General features: G+C 34.9%; 1 protein-coding gene across 1 annotated transcript; it reads left to right on the top strand.

Moving 5' to 3' along the window:
* Nucleotides 1–1,845: 1,845 nt before the first annotated feature.
* Nucleotides 1,846–11,190, top strand: LOC114326486 (uncharacterized). Its single transcript, XM_028274880.2, has 3 exons — nucleotides 1,846–2,151; nucleotides 8,596–8,802; nucleotides 10,910–11,190. The coding sequence occupies exons 1-3, from the start codon at nucleotides 1,940–1,942 to the stop codon at nucleotides 11,103–11,105; spliced, it is 615 nt and encodes a 204-aa protein (XP_028130681.2). The 5' UTR covers nucleotides 1,846–1,939; the 3' UTR covers nucleotides 11,106–11,190.
* The last annotated feature ends 3,997 nt before the right edge of the window (nucleotides 11,191–15,187 follow it).

Genomic DNA, 15,187 nt, shown 5'->3' with positions numbered 1-15,187 from the left:
GCTCTTAGAAAATGGAGACATTTCTTGATAGGTAAACATTTTCGACTTATAACTGATCAAAAGTCTGTGTCTTTTATGTTCAATATGCGCCACACTAGTAAGATAAAAAATGAGAAGATTATCAGATGGCGCCTTGAACTATCATGTTACAGTTTCGATATTCAGTACAGACCAGGAGTTGAGAATGTAGTGCCAGATACTTTCTCACGAGTGTGCTGTTCAATAAATCCTCGACCAAGTCTATTTGAACTACATCAATCCTTGTGTCATCCAGGAATCACCAGAATGGTCCATTGGATAAAGACACGTAACTTACCATATACTATTAATGAAGTTCTTGAAATGACCAATCGCTGTCCTATCTGTGCAGAAATAAAACCAAGTTTTTTGAAAACTCAAGGGAGATTAATTAAAGCAACTTCGCCTTTTGAAAGATTGTCTCTGGATTTTAAAGGACCGCTTCCATCTAGATCTCATAACAAATATATACTAACAATTGTTGATGAATATTCTCGATTCCCCTTTGTATATCCATGTCCAGATGTTTCTGCGAAAACTGTTGTGAAGTGTCTTACAAACTTATTCTTTTTATTTGGAATGCCTAGTTACATCCATTCAGATCAAGGGGCATTTATGTCTCAAGAAGTAAAAACGTTTCTCCATTCACAAGGAATACCGACAAGCCGAACAACATCGTATAATCCTGAAGGCAATGGTCAGACAGAAAGATATATTGGAATTATATGGAAAACTATTTCTCTTGCTTTAAAATCTAAAAATTTAAAAACTGAACAGTGGGAAGAAGTAGTTGATATAGCTCTTCATTCAATTCTTGTGTACAGCTACAAACAGTACCCCTCATGAGCGAATGTTTCATCGTTCTAGAAAAGCTTTAAATGGAATTGCACTTCCTTCATGGTTGATAACCCCCGGAAAAGTGTTTATGAAAAAGAATGTGAGGCACTCCAAATATGATCCTCTTGTTGAAGAAGTGGAAATGATTGAAGCAAATCCGAACTATGCTGTTGTTAGACGTGAAAATGGCAAAGAAACAACAGTAGCTTTAAGACAACTTGCACCACGAGGAGATGCATCTCTACTTGACTGTGACAATGTTACTGGATCGGAGTCTGAGATTTGTAATGAACAGTTTATCAAGGATCCACCAAGCCCTAGATTGAGTGATACATGTGAGGAAAATTCAAATATTTCTCCTGTTAACGTTCTGGAAGAGGGTGGCATTGAAACTGATTTGAGGGAAGAAAATAAAGACATTTTTATTACAAGGGAAAGAAACGCTCCGGCTTACCTTAAAGACTTTGTTGAAAAATAAAGCTGGGGTGAATGTAGTAGTGTGTGAACCTAGTTTATAAAGGTTTTGCAGTTTCATTAGAGTTATCACTGCGCCGAGCTTTCGATGTCCCCTCAGTGCAGTTTCGATGTTTTTTCAGAGCTTCCGGGCTCTCGGTCTCCTAAGCGTCCAGACACTACACTGTTCACTACTCACTGCACTACTGGCATTTACTAGCATGGAAGGAACTACTAAAAAGAGTATCTGGGATTGAAGATGAAAGCAAATGCACTGACCCGGCCATCCAGATATTTTACACTTTCGGCCAAGAAGCGTACAACCGCCCACATTACACAAAAAAGGGTGGCACCAGAGAGGTTATTGTTTAAAAGTTATAGCATAGAGACAATTACCCCCCTTTTAAAAAGACAATTAAATAAACCAAATTTAAATCGGACAAAAATCTTATTACGTGGCTGCAAATGAAAGGTTATCATTTTTATTAAGTACTAAAATAAAAAAGAAGTAGTTAAGCTTGCTCATCTATTGATTGTCAATAAATGACAACTACTAAAATTTTAAATATTTAATACGATATCATAATATTTGTTAAATTCTCCAGTGTTTAATTTTTATTTTATATTAAAAATGGCATATTTAAACGAAAGTCATCCAGAAATATTCTTCGCTATTCCGAGGCCTGGAGGAATAGCAAAAATAGATCTTCCCGAACCTTTCCCAGGAAGAGAGATTAGAACATCCAAAGGAACATTAATATCTAGAAGAAGTGTTGGATCTAATAGATCTATGAGATCGAGAAGATCATCAAGGTCAAAAAGTGGATTTCCTGTAGCAGAATTGTAAGCATTATTTTTTACCTTTGAAGTTAGTACTCTCAGTAGAATTCCAGGATTAATAGATCTACTGGTTTTATATTCCTGTTCCAACACGTTTGGTGTGCGGGTTGTTGAGACATACTGGTGAACAGTACTCCGCAACATGATATGAGTCTCAGTGCTGTCGATCTAAGTGTAGTCGCTGAGGAGCCCCATGTGGTACCATAATATAACTGTCGTAGAATACTATTTTATGTTTTAAGTTTAGCAGTCGTCTTCGTAAGATGCTCTTTAAATCTTAGCGTTCTATCAAGTGTCACGCCTAGGTATTTTGGGCAGGGCTGCTTTATCCATTAGGCAATATAGGCAGTTGCCTAGGGCGGAAATTTTGTGAGAGGGCGGCAAAAATACTGTACAAAAAGATATTTGTAATTAAAAATTAAAATCGAATAACAAGTATGTATGTTCATCTATCAATGAAATAGAAGTGGGCATTCATTTCTAAATAGAATAAAACAAACTGCATTCATAACAAAAATAAAACAAACATAGCCGTCTGTTATCTTCATAAGTCATAAATCTAGTGATTATTAGACCGCCGGCAGCTGGGCAAAGGCGGTGGGCCATTGAACACTTCAATATTGCACATTTTGCAGAAACTAAAGATTTGACTTGTCTACAGTAGGACATCGAGTTAGAATTAGGATTTTCCAACTGTATTATTACAAGTAGATAAGGTTCGTGTCGTCGCACAGATATACTCCAGGGAAATAAGCAAGAACTAGACCATGTTCGGGACACTGAAATATCGAGCTAGCTGACTACTTTTTTAGTTATTGTTGACTGTTGACCTATAGGATGAAAACCTACATGTTTCCTGCCTAGAGTTCGCGTCTGTTTTTAATTATTAACAATTAGTGCAATCAACGCGATTTTTTTCCATTTTTTGCACTCAATTAAAAAGCTAAATAGTTGACATAAAATTACAAAATTTATTTTTTTAGAACATTGAAAAACCTTCAAAATGACGATTTCTGAAAGTCAAAAAGTTAATTTATTGCTACGTAAACTGCAAAATAACTAAAAATTGTTATTTATTAATAACTTTTACTCAAACTAACTTAGAACTGTAGTGTTTCACTCAAAGTTGGGTATTGGGGTACATAACAAACCCCTTAAAATTTGAGATAGATCCATTAATTAGTTTAAAATTTATTCTATTTGTTTATCCCAGAGACCTTTCTTTGTTTTGCAATAACAAATGACAGAAAATAATGAAGATAGGACAATTCTGCGTATGCCAAATGAAAGTAGAAAAGTGATACTACCAAAAAAAAAGCTACAACGGCCTACTTTATTCAGATGGACTTACCCAAGTTTTTTTATGTATTTTGTCCCGTTACAAGTTTTTTCGTATAGTGCATAATGCAAGTTTTCGAGATAAACGCGGTTGAACTTTTGAAAATATCGAAAAATTGCAATTTTTGAACCCGAATAACTTTTGATTAAAAAATAAAATAGCAATTCTGCTTACCGCATTTGAAAGTTCATGTCAAATTATACCGGTTTTAATTATTTGCATTGCTAAAAATTAATTTTTATATTGTTAAACAAAGCTATAAACACATAGTGCTTGTGTAATATTTTCAATGCATCTCTCATTTAAAATCGAACGAGTAGCCGCGCCTTCAAACAGGCAATTTCTACGTATCATGCATTGAAACGCATGCATTGGGCACAGGTCAAAACGCTCAACCATACTTATAATAGTAATATGTAATATGACGCCTGATGTAAAATAAAGAATATTTTTAACACAATTCCAAACATTACTTGAAGAACCTAACATTCTTATTTAAATAAAAAAAAATTGCTTGCATTTTTTTTCGCAAAAGTGGTACATGTTTGAAGGGCGGCTACTAGAGAATTGCCTAGGGCGTCATTTGACCTAAACGCGGCCCTGATTTTGGGTATTTAGGGTCTTTTTGGTAATTGGCTCGTCTGTTGTTTAAATGAAAGTATGTACCTGAATATATTTATATCTGAAAGTAAATGAAAGATACTGCAATCTCCAGCGCAGGAAATGTCTTCCGAGAGTAACCAAGTGATTTGCTAATATTTGCTCAGTAGCCTCCAATTATTCATGGCTCGTATGAAGTGCCCAGTCGTCTTCTGAAACTTTTTTGATCTGATTTTGGGTAAGTCTACTATATAAAGACTAAAGAATAGGGGACCAGCACCTTTCCTTGCTATGGAGCCAAAGACCATTGTTCAGTTTTATTTGGGTATTAGTCTTATTGGTCATGATGACTTGGAAACAGCCGTTTCATAGCATAATATTAATGACATCAGTGATTTTTCTGCATAGAATCGCTCGCATTAATTTATGTGTTACCCCTTTTCTACACATGGTATGGTACGCTGCTGATAAATAATGAAAAGTCTCTCGTAGTTTATAGGTCTGGATCCCGCGTATGAGAAAAAAGTTGATTAATAGCAAGCTGAAAATTTGCTAATAGCTTAAGTGTGTCTAGTCGGACAAACTTTGATATATTGGAACACTGGAACAGAGGAAGCTTTAATTGTGGAACAGGTTAAAAATTTGGAACGGTTAGACCACGAAAACTTCACATGTATTTTGTTCGACAGAACTTCCAATTGATTTGTTACCCTTTCATTAAACTCTCATGCAAAAATCAGGCTGTTATTTATCACCAAATGGGAATTATAATGAGTGGAACACGTAGAATATGTCAAATGACAAGAATTATGACAGGTGATAAATAGCAGTCTGATTTTTGCATGAGAGTTTAATGAAAGGGTAACAAATCAATTGGAAGTTCTGTCGGACAAAATACATGTGACGTTTTCGTGGTCTGACCGTTCCAAATTTTTAACCTGTTCCACAATTAAAACTTCCTCTGTTCCAGTGTTCCCATATATCAAAGTTTGTCCGACTAGACACCCTTAAGCTATTAACAAATTTTTAGCTTGCTATTAATCAACTTTTTTTTCATACGCGGGATCCAGACCTATTATGGTAGGGGAGCCCAAGCGGGGATTTTTTTAGGTACTCGAGCGCGTCAGATTATTACATGGGGAGAAACTTTGTACCCTGAAAATGTACCTCTACTATATATTGGCTCTTAATGCAGGGGAGTTCGTTAAGGGGGCCGAAAAAAAATCTATCCCTAGAAAAACTCGAAATCGTCAGATTAAGATAAGGTAAGTTAAGTACATGCAAAACAGTGTATATTTCAAAAATCTGACGATTTGAGCGGGGCGTAAGGAAATGGTTGAGTCCCAAAATTTCACAAGAAAAAAGCGAATATTTCGCGAAATGAATGACAGATCGAAAAACTAAAAAATACGTGCTCAATATTTTTCAAAAATCTATCGAATGATACCAAACACGATTTTCCACGGAGAGGGGTGGGGGGTAAATTTAAAATTTTGAATACGAATCCCGCGATATTTCGCGAAATGAACATCATATCGAAAAACTGAAAAATACACTTATTCAATATTTTTGAAAAATATATCGAATGGCACCAAACACGACCCCCCACGGATGTGGGGTGGGGGTTACTTTAAAATCTTAAATAAGAGCCCCCATTTTTTATTATAGATTTGGATTCCTTACGTAAAAATAAGTAACTTTTATTCGAGACATTTTTTCGAATTATGGATAGATGGCGCTATAATCTAAAAAAACGATTGTTGGCAATGGAAAATTAAAAATTAAAAATGGAAAGTTCCCACTAAAATGGAAAACTTTACTTAACTTTTTTTGGGTTTAAGACCTACTCTTCACAACCCAATAGGTCCCCATAACGCTCGAGTGACTGCACATTTAGGATACTTTGCTCCCCTGCCATAATGCCAATTGTGATCAGAATAGGGCGGTGCTATAAAGGAAATCGGACATGACCTTTCTTTATGGTGGTAGAGGTTGGCCTGTGCTGTCAATGATAAGAAATCTTCCCAAGTAGCACTTGAGTAAACAACTGATGAAGGCCTATGTTCTGCTGTTGAGGCTAAAGACTGTGTATTGGTAATGATATGAGTCCGGTTTTTAGAATCTCTTATTTTTTGTTTACATCTGCAGTAGGATTAATTTCTATTTTTATTCTCCTTAACACAACTACAGCACTACAGTGCAAAACAGGGGTAGGCAAAAGCCGGCCCGCGGACCGCATTCGGCCCTTTTGCTTATTTTATCCGGCCCGTTGAAAAATCCCGAAAGCAATTTTTTTTTAAATATCTTTTATGCTATTTTGTTGAAATCAACAATATTAGTGTGCGTAGTGTTCATATAAATAATGAAATATATAAATAATGGAAGGTATTGTAATTTCGAACAGTCGCAGACGTAACCATATCCCTACTTTAAAGTTTGCAACATACTTTCATAAAGCGGGGGTCAGCTGACTACATAGAATTGAACGTGCACAGTGCACTTTTCTCCGAGAAATGACGAATAACAGGGGACTAATCATCCCGAACGAACTGAAACAACTACTAATCAAGGAAACGAAAAGGACCAGAAGGGCATTCCAAAGAACAAGAAGAGAAGAATTTGGGGACAATATATACAAAATAAACGGTGGCGAAATCTCTGAAGAAATAAGGATAAGACTCAGCATTCTCACCAAGAGCAATTCGCACAACAACATCAGGAAAGCAGAAGAAAACCATGGGAATGTTTGGAAAATGCTGAGAGCCAAGAAAAGAGGAAAACAGAGTCCCAAATAATCGACGGGGAAGGAACACACTTCAAAACACAAGGAAAAGTGGATACAATCGCAAGAATAATGGCAGAAGCAAATAGGCAAAATCATAATATGTCAGATCAACAAACCATCGAATAAGTCAACAACGAATACGACAGGATAACAAAAAGAAATCAATTTTTAGTAGATAAACATCAGAACCTGATCCAACAGAAGTTACTAAAATCGCAAGGGGATTAAAAGGAACCAGAGCACCAGGAATGGATCACCAACATAGTAGTCAAGGAACTATCGAAGACATTTTAAGATTTTGCCTAGAAAATGCACATTTTAGAACAAAGAGAAAAATGCAAAGACTACACTACTCTACTACAGTCTCTACTACACTACTAAAAACAAGGAAATACGGAAAATAACCAGAAAGCTACAGGCCAATATCCCTACTGGAGTCCTTAGGAAAAAGATTGGAGAAGATCATCTACTCATGAAACACGCGGAAAGAAGAAAAATCATACAGGAGCAACATTGGATTCAGAAAAGCAAGGAACTGCGAACTACAACTATCAAGAGTTATCAGCGTCACAAAAATCCGGTTCACCAGGAAACAGAAGATAGGAATGGCCATTATGGAGATAGAAAAAACCTACAACACGGTCTGGAAGAAGGCCCTAATAATATGTATCCATATAAATTAATTTGTATCGGTAAGATATAAATAAACAATATTTATAGTACGAGGCATGTTTTTTATGTAAGTACCGTTTTGCGATTCCGCCGCCGCAGCGCTACGGTCGGCGTTCCGCGCATGAGCGCTGGTTACCTACATCTCTATCTCTTGTCTACGCACACTGACGCCATTACAGTCTGATTCTTCATTGTATACTTGTTTACTCCAGTGTTTAAGGTGCCTCCAACAATCGTGAGTCCCGCTGATTGTGAAGTACGGGCTGTTATACGATTTCTTAGTGCTAAAGGCGTAAAACCGATCGATATTCATCGTGAGATCATTGAAGTTTACGGACAAAACATTATGAGTGATGGAATGGTAAGGAAATGGGTGAGAACTTTTAAAGATGGCCGCACAAATGTGCATGATGAAGAACGGAGTGGGCGTCCTTCGGTCGTTAATGAAAATTTGGTGCAGAAAGTGGACGAAAAGGTGAGAGAAAACAGACGCTTTACAATTTCATCATTGTCCGACTGCTTTCCTCAGTATTCTCGTAGTGTTTTGTATCGCATTGTGACCGAGAACTTGAATTACCGGAATTTGTGATGCAGTGGTTAACAAGTCAGGCGGCAGAATTTTATCAGGAGGGTATTCAAAAACTGGTGCCCCGTTATGACAAGTGCCTCAATATTCACGGAAATTATGTAGAAAAGTAGATTAAGGTACAGGCTTTCATGTAAAAATAAAATTATTGCCATATCTTTGCAGGTCTTTTTCTAATTCCAAAACGGTACTTACTTAAAAAACACGCCTCGTATTTTTGTCAAAATTTCTTGGATAGGGAAACAACTCCACCAAAATCATTCGCATGTGTACAGTTTACATACACGATATACTCTGGCCCGGGAGACATTTTGAAAACTTCATTTTGGCCCGTGCTTAAAAGTATTTGCCCACCCCTGGTGTAAAACAATCATGTTCTCCAATTAATAATTTTTTCCATATGAGATGATAATTATTAGAAAACCAACAGTGGCTGAGTCATTATTAATTTGTTTAATATTTTAGTCTCAAAGTCAGTCCAGGATATACTACAAGAGATTATCGGGTAACTACTGCGATGGTATCGTCCCCGTGGGTACTGTTCGATAACTCTTTTGAATTTCCCCGACCTCCAAACCCAGCTCAAGATGCTATGGATCTTTTAGCAATAACGTTAAGTACGGTCATGCTATTGGCAGCTGGACATGCAGAAATTCCAAAGGAGCATCAAAGGTATTTTAATAATAATAGGACTTTATTTTATGTGGATATTGTAAAGGATTTTCTGTTTACAGTTGAGTCCGCGAGTCTTTACCCGTGCGTCATCATTTAAAGCATACGAAATAAGTCGGAAATCTATTTCACGCAACAACAATTAGGCATTCCAATGAAACGTCAAACATGGCCGGGCGTGGGCAAAATCTAACCTTACATCTACATTAATTTGTAAAGAAAATCCTGTTTGGTTGTTTTTTTATGTTAATTGTGTAGGGAAATCTGCGAAATTGTGATAACAAATTAAATATGAAGTGATTTATCGCCTACAGAACTGAATTATCCCATATTAGTTACCAGTTTGTGTCAATAACTACTATGGGATAATTCAGTTATGTAGGCGATAAACTAGTTTATATTTATTTGCTATCACAATTTCTGTGCACAATTAACAATAAAAAACAAAACCAAACAGGATATTCTTTACAAAAACTGATGTAAACCCTATATTATTAAATTTTTGCCCACTGCCGGCCATATTATATCACGTGATTTGGAATGGTCAATTGACAGAAAGTGGCTACTGTTGCGACTACGGGTTTTATTATAAAATTTGACGTTATCAAATATATAATGTCAAATGTAAGTTTTGCTTCAAAATTTTTGTGCAGAATTACAGCTACATTTGAAGTAGCTTAATAAATTCTTTTATTATTATTGATTAATAAATAAATAACAATTTATAAAAGAATTCAATAACATATTTTATTTTTGTTATTTTATTCATTTTGACAAAAATCTAAACACAATCATTTCTTTACTGTGTGAATGACGTTTGCTTTGTATGTTTTAAATATTAATTGCCAAAATATAATTATTTACCTTAAAATTTCAAAGCCCAATATAAAATTAGTTGTGAAAACAACTGTTTGTGTAATATAAAGAAACTTTAAAATGCAAAAATTCGACAAAAACAGCAAAAAATTCAACTGACTGACAGCCACAAAAGTAAACAAAGCAGAAACGTCAAACAAATTGTGCTTAAAATATGAAAACATACCGAATCATCTTTTTTTGTACCTATCTCTTTTCAATGCACTGAGTCTAGATGGTTCATAAAAATAACATGTGTTTTTACTTAATAACAAACGGCAGCTGGTTTGTCATGAGTTTCATGCGTGGAAGAGAATGATGCTAGATAAAAAGTATGTGTTTTATCTCGCCAGGTATTAATGACGCACGGGTAAAGACTCGCGGACTCAACTGTATGTAGAATTCAAAAAAGTTTTCTATCTACTATGATGTCAAGGTATTTGATGACGAAACAATAGGTGGAAGAGAACAAAAACTACGACATTACTATATTACTACGATAAAACACTGCTGCAACCACAAATATCTAGGTATCAATATTTCGCACGATGGAACATTAGACAAAGCGATAAGAGAAAGAAATACGGCAGGTAGAAAGGCTATCGCAATGTTAAATCATTGATTGATAAATATACAGAGGATCTCTGTATATTTATCAATCAACAGTTCAGTATTTTATGGGACCAATCCATCAGCAAAAAAATAAAAAGAGGATATAAGAGACTATAGTGAAAAGTATCACTCTATACAGAAGTGAGGTATGGAGACTGAAAGAATAAACACTGGCAACGTTGAGAGCAACGGAACTGGATTTTTGGAGAACAGCAGCAGGAAGATCTAGAAGAGAAAGGGTTACCAATAAACGCATTAGAGAAATAATGGGGATCAAACTAACAATCACGGATGATTTATCAACAAAACTTATCTGGTTCGTATATACAAAGAATTGATGAACAACGAATACCAAAGGATATACTAAAATTGTAACCATAAGAAAAGAGAAAGCGAGGTAGACCGAGAACAATTTGGAGCGAAGGAATGGACAGAGCTGATAGAAAGAATGAAATAAGAATACCTATGGAACAACTGGACGAAATGGAGATTGGAATTCGGAATACGGCGGAGAACGTTATAAACCGGTATGTAGTAGTACCTAGTAACAATAGGTATGACATTTCTATGTAACAATCTCCCTAATATCTTCCTAATATAGCTTTTAAGATAATTCTCTTATTTACCTTTTTTATTCAAGGTGGTCTTTAAGTTACTTAGAAAACGTCAGGGATCAATTTGGAAATAATCCTCCCAATGTCAGAGGAATTATCAACCATATGAAGATGTTAGATCCTGAATTGAAGTCATTTAACGATAACGACAAAGTGAATAATGATATAGAAGTCGAGGATGATGCTGGAGCAGAAGGTGGAACTGAGCCTACTCCTTCTTAAGAAGAAAGTGTATATGATTATTGAATATATGAAGCATTTGAAATAACAAGCAAATTTTTACTACAATAAATTCCTTTGTTTAGTATTTAAACTTCAATTGATTCTAGTTTTCTTCTTCTTCGTGTGCCTTGTCCGTTCCAAACTTTGGCAATTAACATGGCTATTATTTTTTCTTTACAGTTATTCCTACCTCTCTCTCCTTATCTATTCGGCGTAGTACCTCCTCGTTGGTCACGCCACAGCATAATAAACTAGACCAGCAAGGACACTCCCCGATGCCGCCTTTGAAGTTGAAAAGTGCAGAGTCGCCATTTTTCGCGTAGTACATCTCAGTGGTGATGTGATGTGTTCGTTATCAGTGTTGCCGATGTCACTATATGAAATTATATTAAGCCACTGCTAAAATGATCAGATTTTGCCAAAAATTATGTTAAAAATTTTGATCTTGGTAGTTTCTAAGGGTAATAAACATGCATTAAGGAAAAAGTTATTTTATTCAACTTATTAATTCAAAAATACTTGTAACAAAATTACGTATATGTAATATATTATACTATAATAAAACTACATCTGGACCGCTTTCAAATAAAATTTCCTCATCCTCATCTTGTGAAAATGAAGACTTTATGTGATTAAAATAATTTAACATTTTTTGTCTGTTTGAGAGGAGTAACATTCTTTCACTCGTTCACTTTTGCTAACACTAATTTAATATTTGTTCACAGATCGCATTTAAACGTCGACAGACAACGATATCTAAGAAAACGTGATTTTTTTTATTTCTGCATTGCTGGAGTATCAGTTATTGCACTAACTATTACCCTTAAGAGATTTTTTTTGAATATTTTCTGGAATTTCTGCAAAAGATTAACAATACAATCGCCATTCATCGTCAATATTTTGTATTATGTCACAATTATTGACATAATTCCCACAGGCATACGTACAAAATTATGTTTTTTTATTTTATAATGGCTTTGGCTTAGCCAATTAGCCAGACTATTTGTTTTTTGTATGGTATTACAATAACAATTAATTTAATCATCTAAGCCTACTTATAATCTAAATTTACAGTGTGTTCTAATATTCATGGATACATGTTTCAATTTTGTGTATAAAATTATGTTAAAAAATATTTATTATCAGAATGTCATTAAAGTTAAGTAAATCTGATAATTATGTACAAGTCGGCAACACTGTCGATTTTCTACACTGTCTGGTACTACGCGAAAAATGGCCGACGATCTGCGCAGTAATAGTGCGCGAACTTTTCCCGCCTTCTAGTGTGTCACTGCTGTTGCGTTTATTATACTGTGGTCACGTGCTCAGTCCAGGATATTGGGACCGTGCAAGTTCGGAAAAGCGACACCTGGTTTCATAGCTCGGCAACTTTTTTCGCACTTTTAATTATATTGGCCAATCATATTGGTCCTGGTTGCTGGATAATTGTCAAGGCCGTAGCCCAAAAAAAATTATAAAAAGAAAAAGTAAGATTTAGGTTATGTTATTAAAAGGTAAACAATTGTATGTAGTAAATAAAATTAATTATTAACATGCACTACTATAAGCAAAATACAATTTATTAAATTTACTTTTATATAATAGGTTTGTTCCAACACGACCGAGAACCGTCACGAAACGGTAACGCTTCTGCGCAGTAAACAAAATCCGTTCCAACAAAAATATGATCGTCATCGGATCGTCCTTCCCACTGTTCCAACAAGAATTGTGATCTTTCGGTGACGGTTTCGTGATGATCATTTCAGTAATCGGGCAAATGCATAATGTGCTGGTTGGACTGACTTGCGCACTAGGATTTAATTCTTTAAAGTTTTTGAGCCTTTGATCGACTAAAAGCACACAAGCTGTCACCAACAAAAATGACAAATATATGATTACCGTCATGGGACGATAACTGGGCGATACAATTACGAACATGCGCACAATAAACGGTACAAGTAGTTTCGTGACGGTTTCTGGACCGTCCAAAAGTTCATGTTGGAACAAACCTAATAATTGCATATTTATCATATCAATATTGTGGAGCAACATATAATTTTTCTTCTTCATTGACAGTAGATAAGAAATATACATAAATTTGACAATTAATTATTTAAGAAAGTTGCAAGATTTCTCCGCTATAGGTCTTTTCATCGATTGTCATTTGTTTCGAGCTTCTGTCATGTGTCACATAATATTAATATATCTACGCCATACGTCTTTTATTTGTATTATTGTATATACCAATAACGTATGACGTAGATATATTAATATTATGTGACACATGACAGAAGCTCGAAACAAATGACGGTGAATGAAAAGCCCTATTCGCACACGATCGTTCCTCGTATCCCCTTCAAGCACTTGCACACACGCTAGGTTGTCTCGTAACTATGTGGGTGGAGTGAGGGGGAAGGGAAGGACTACGTCACTCGTACGACAAAGTCAAGGTTGACACTTGACAGTTTTTGTTTGTGGTTCAAACCTAACCCTCTTTTTTGTGTTGTGATTGCGTTTCCGAATATTTCTATATAATTTTCTTTAATATTGTTTATTTGTTTAATTTTTAATTAATACGTATACATGGTACATTTTAATGGATTAGTGCTTGAAGGACAAATAATTTTTTGTATTTTAATCTAAAAATAAATTATTTATATTATTAGTTTTTTTCCTATAACTACATGATAAAAATGCTGCACATTCCAGAAAAACCATAATAACTAAATAAGTATGTAATTTTGCTAAACTTTTTCTACCTTTTGTTTTGGGTTTTTGTGCGAATTGAACTGTTATCTCCATTTAAAACACACAATAAATGTTAAATGTTCTTCAAATCAATTCTATTTTTTTTTTGTCAGCAGACTATTGATTTTTAAGGGAAACATTGATATAGGTAATTATCAATATAAGAACAACTTAATATATCTATACCCAAAAAAATCCCAAAATATATTGCAAAACCTAAGTTTTTTAACCTTTTATTAGCATTGAAACTTATGACAATTTCAAAAGTGTCGTACGGGTGACGTATTCCCGCCTTTAAAAAGCGACCATTTGATTGGTCTATAGTTACGAGACAACCTACGCCCAATCTATTAACCTTGCATACGTAATGTCGGTAGAACCCAGAGACATGTAAAAGGATAGACTTGGCTAGGGAGGAATATGCCACTCAATGACTGCGTTCACCAGATGCAAACACATTCACAAATGTTTGCGCTTTGATTCTAAACTTGTTGACAGCGAGCTGAACGGTTGGTTGTTTAGGTTAAAATTTGACATTTTGCTTGCTTGGTTTGAATGTAACCTAAAATAAATTTTCTCAATAAATACGTTTTTGAATTTATTTTTTTTAAGGAAAAAAGAAAATTGATTTAATAGATAATAACGTAGCAGAATGTCTTCAGTAGCCTTAATTTTATATATAAAACCCTTATCAATATATTCTACAATATATACAATTTAAATTCCCGCCATATTTTTTCAATATTCAACACGTTTGCAAAGTTCAACTTAAATATCTTATGTTTGCAAAAATGGCGACCGCTTTCCAAACATGTTTGACGTTAACAAGTCGTTCAGAACCATAAAGCGCAAACTGATTGCCAACGTTTGCATCTGGTGAACGCGCCCAGCATCGGGGTGTAACGTCGACATAGGATTGAGTGGTCTAGCCATCTTTGTCAGTCACATACGCGGGATCGTTTGGTTAAAAGAGATAGATAGACCACCTATCGATTGTTTCCATTGGCTCCGTGCGTCTCCCCTCTACTTACAGTCACGTGACACGCTGTCAGATTTTGTCAGGACGTTTTAACATTAAGTCTTATGGGATTATTTTGTTAAACTTGAATATTTTATTTTGTTGTGATAATAACCAATTCAATTGTTAGAATTCATTAGTTATTAATTTATACTGTAATTTATAGCGCAACCAAATATTTTGTTTTTCGTTAATAAAGATTTATTGACATAAACTGCGATAGTGAGGTTATGTATACAAAATCAAACTGATAATCAATATTGGAAATAGAAGAATTTATATCAGATTAAGTGCGTTTTTATTTTCTGTTTATATT

Source organism: Diabrotica virgifera, chromosome 2 (genome assembly GCF_917563875.1).
Source record: "Diabrotica virgifera virgifera chromosome 2, PGI_DIABVI_V3a".
Taxonomy (NCBI): domain Eukaryota; kingdom Metazoa; phylum Arthropoda; class Insecta; order Coleoptera; family Chrysomelidae; genus Diabrotica; species Diabrotica virgifera.
Note: the sequence above shows the minus strand (reverse complement) of the source record. Positions and strands in the feature narration are given on the sequence as shown.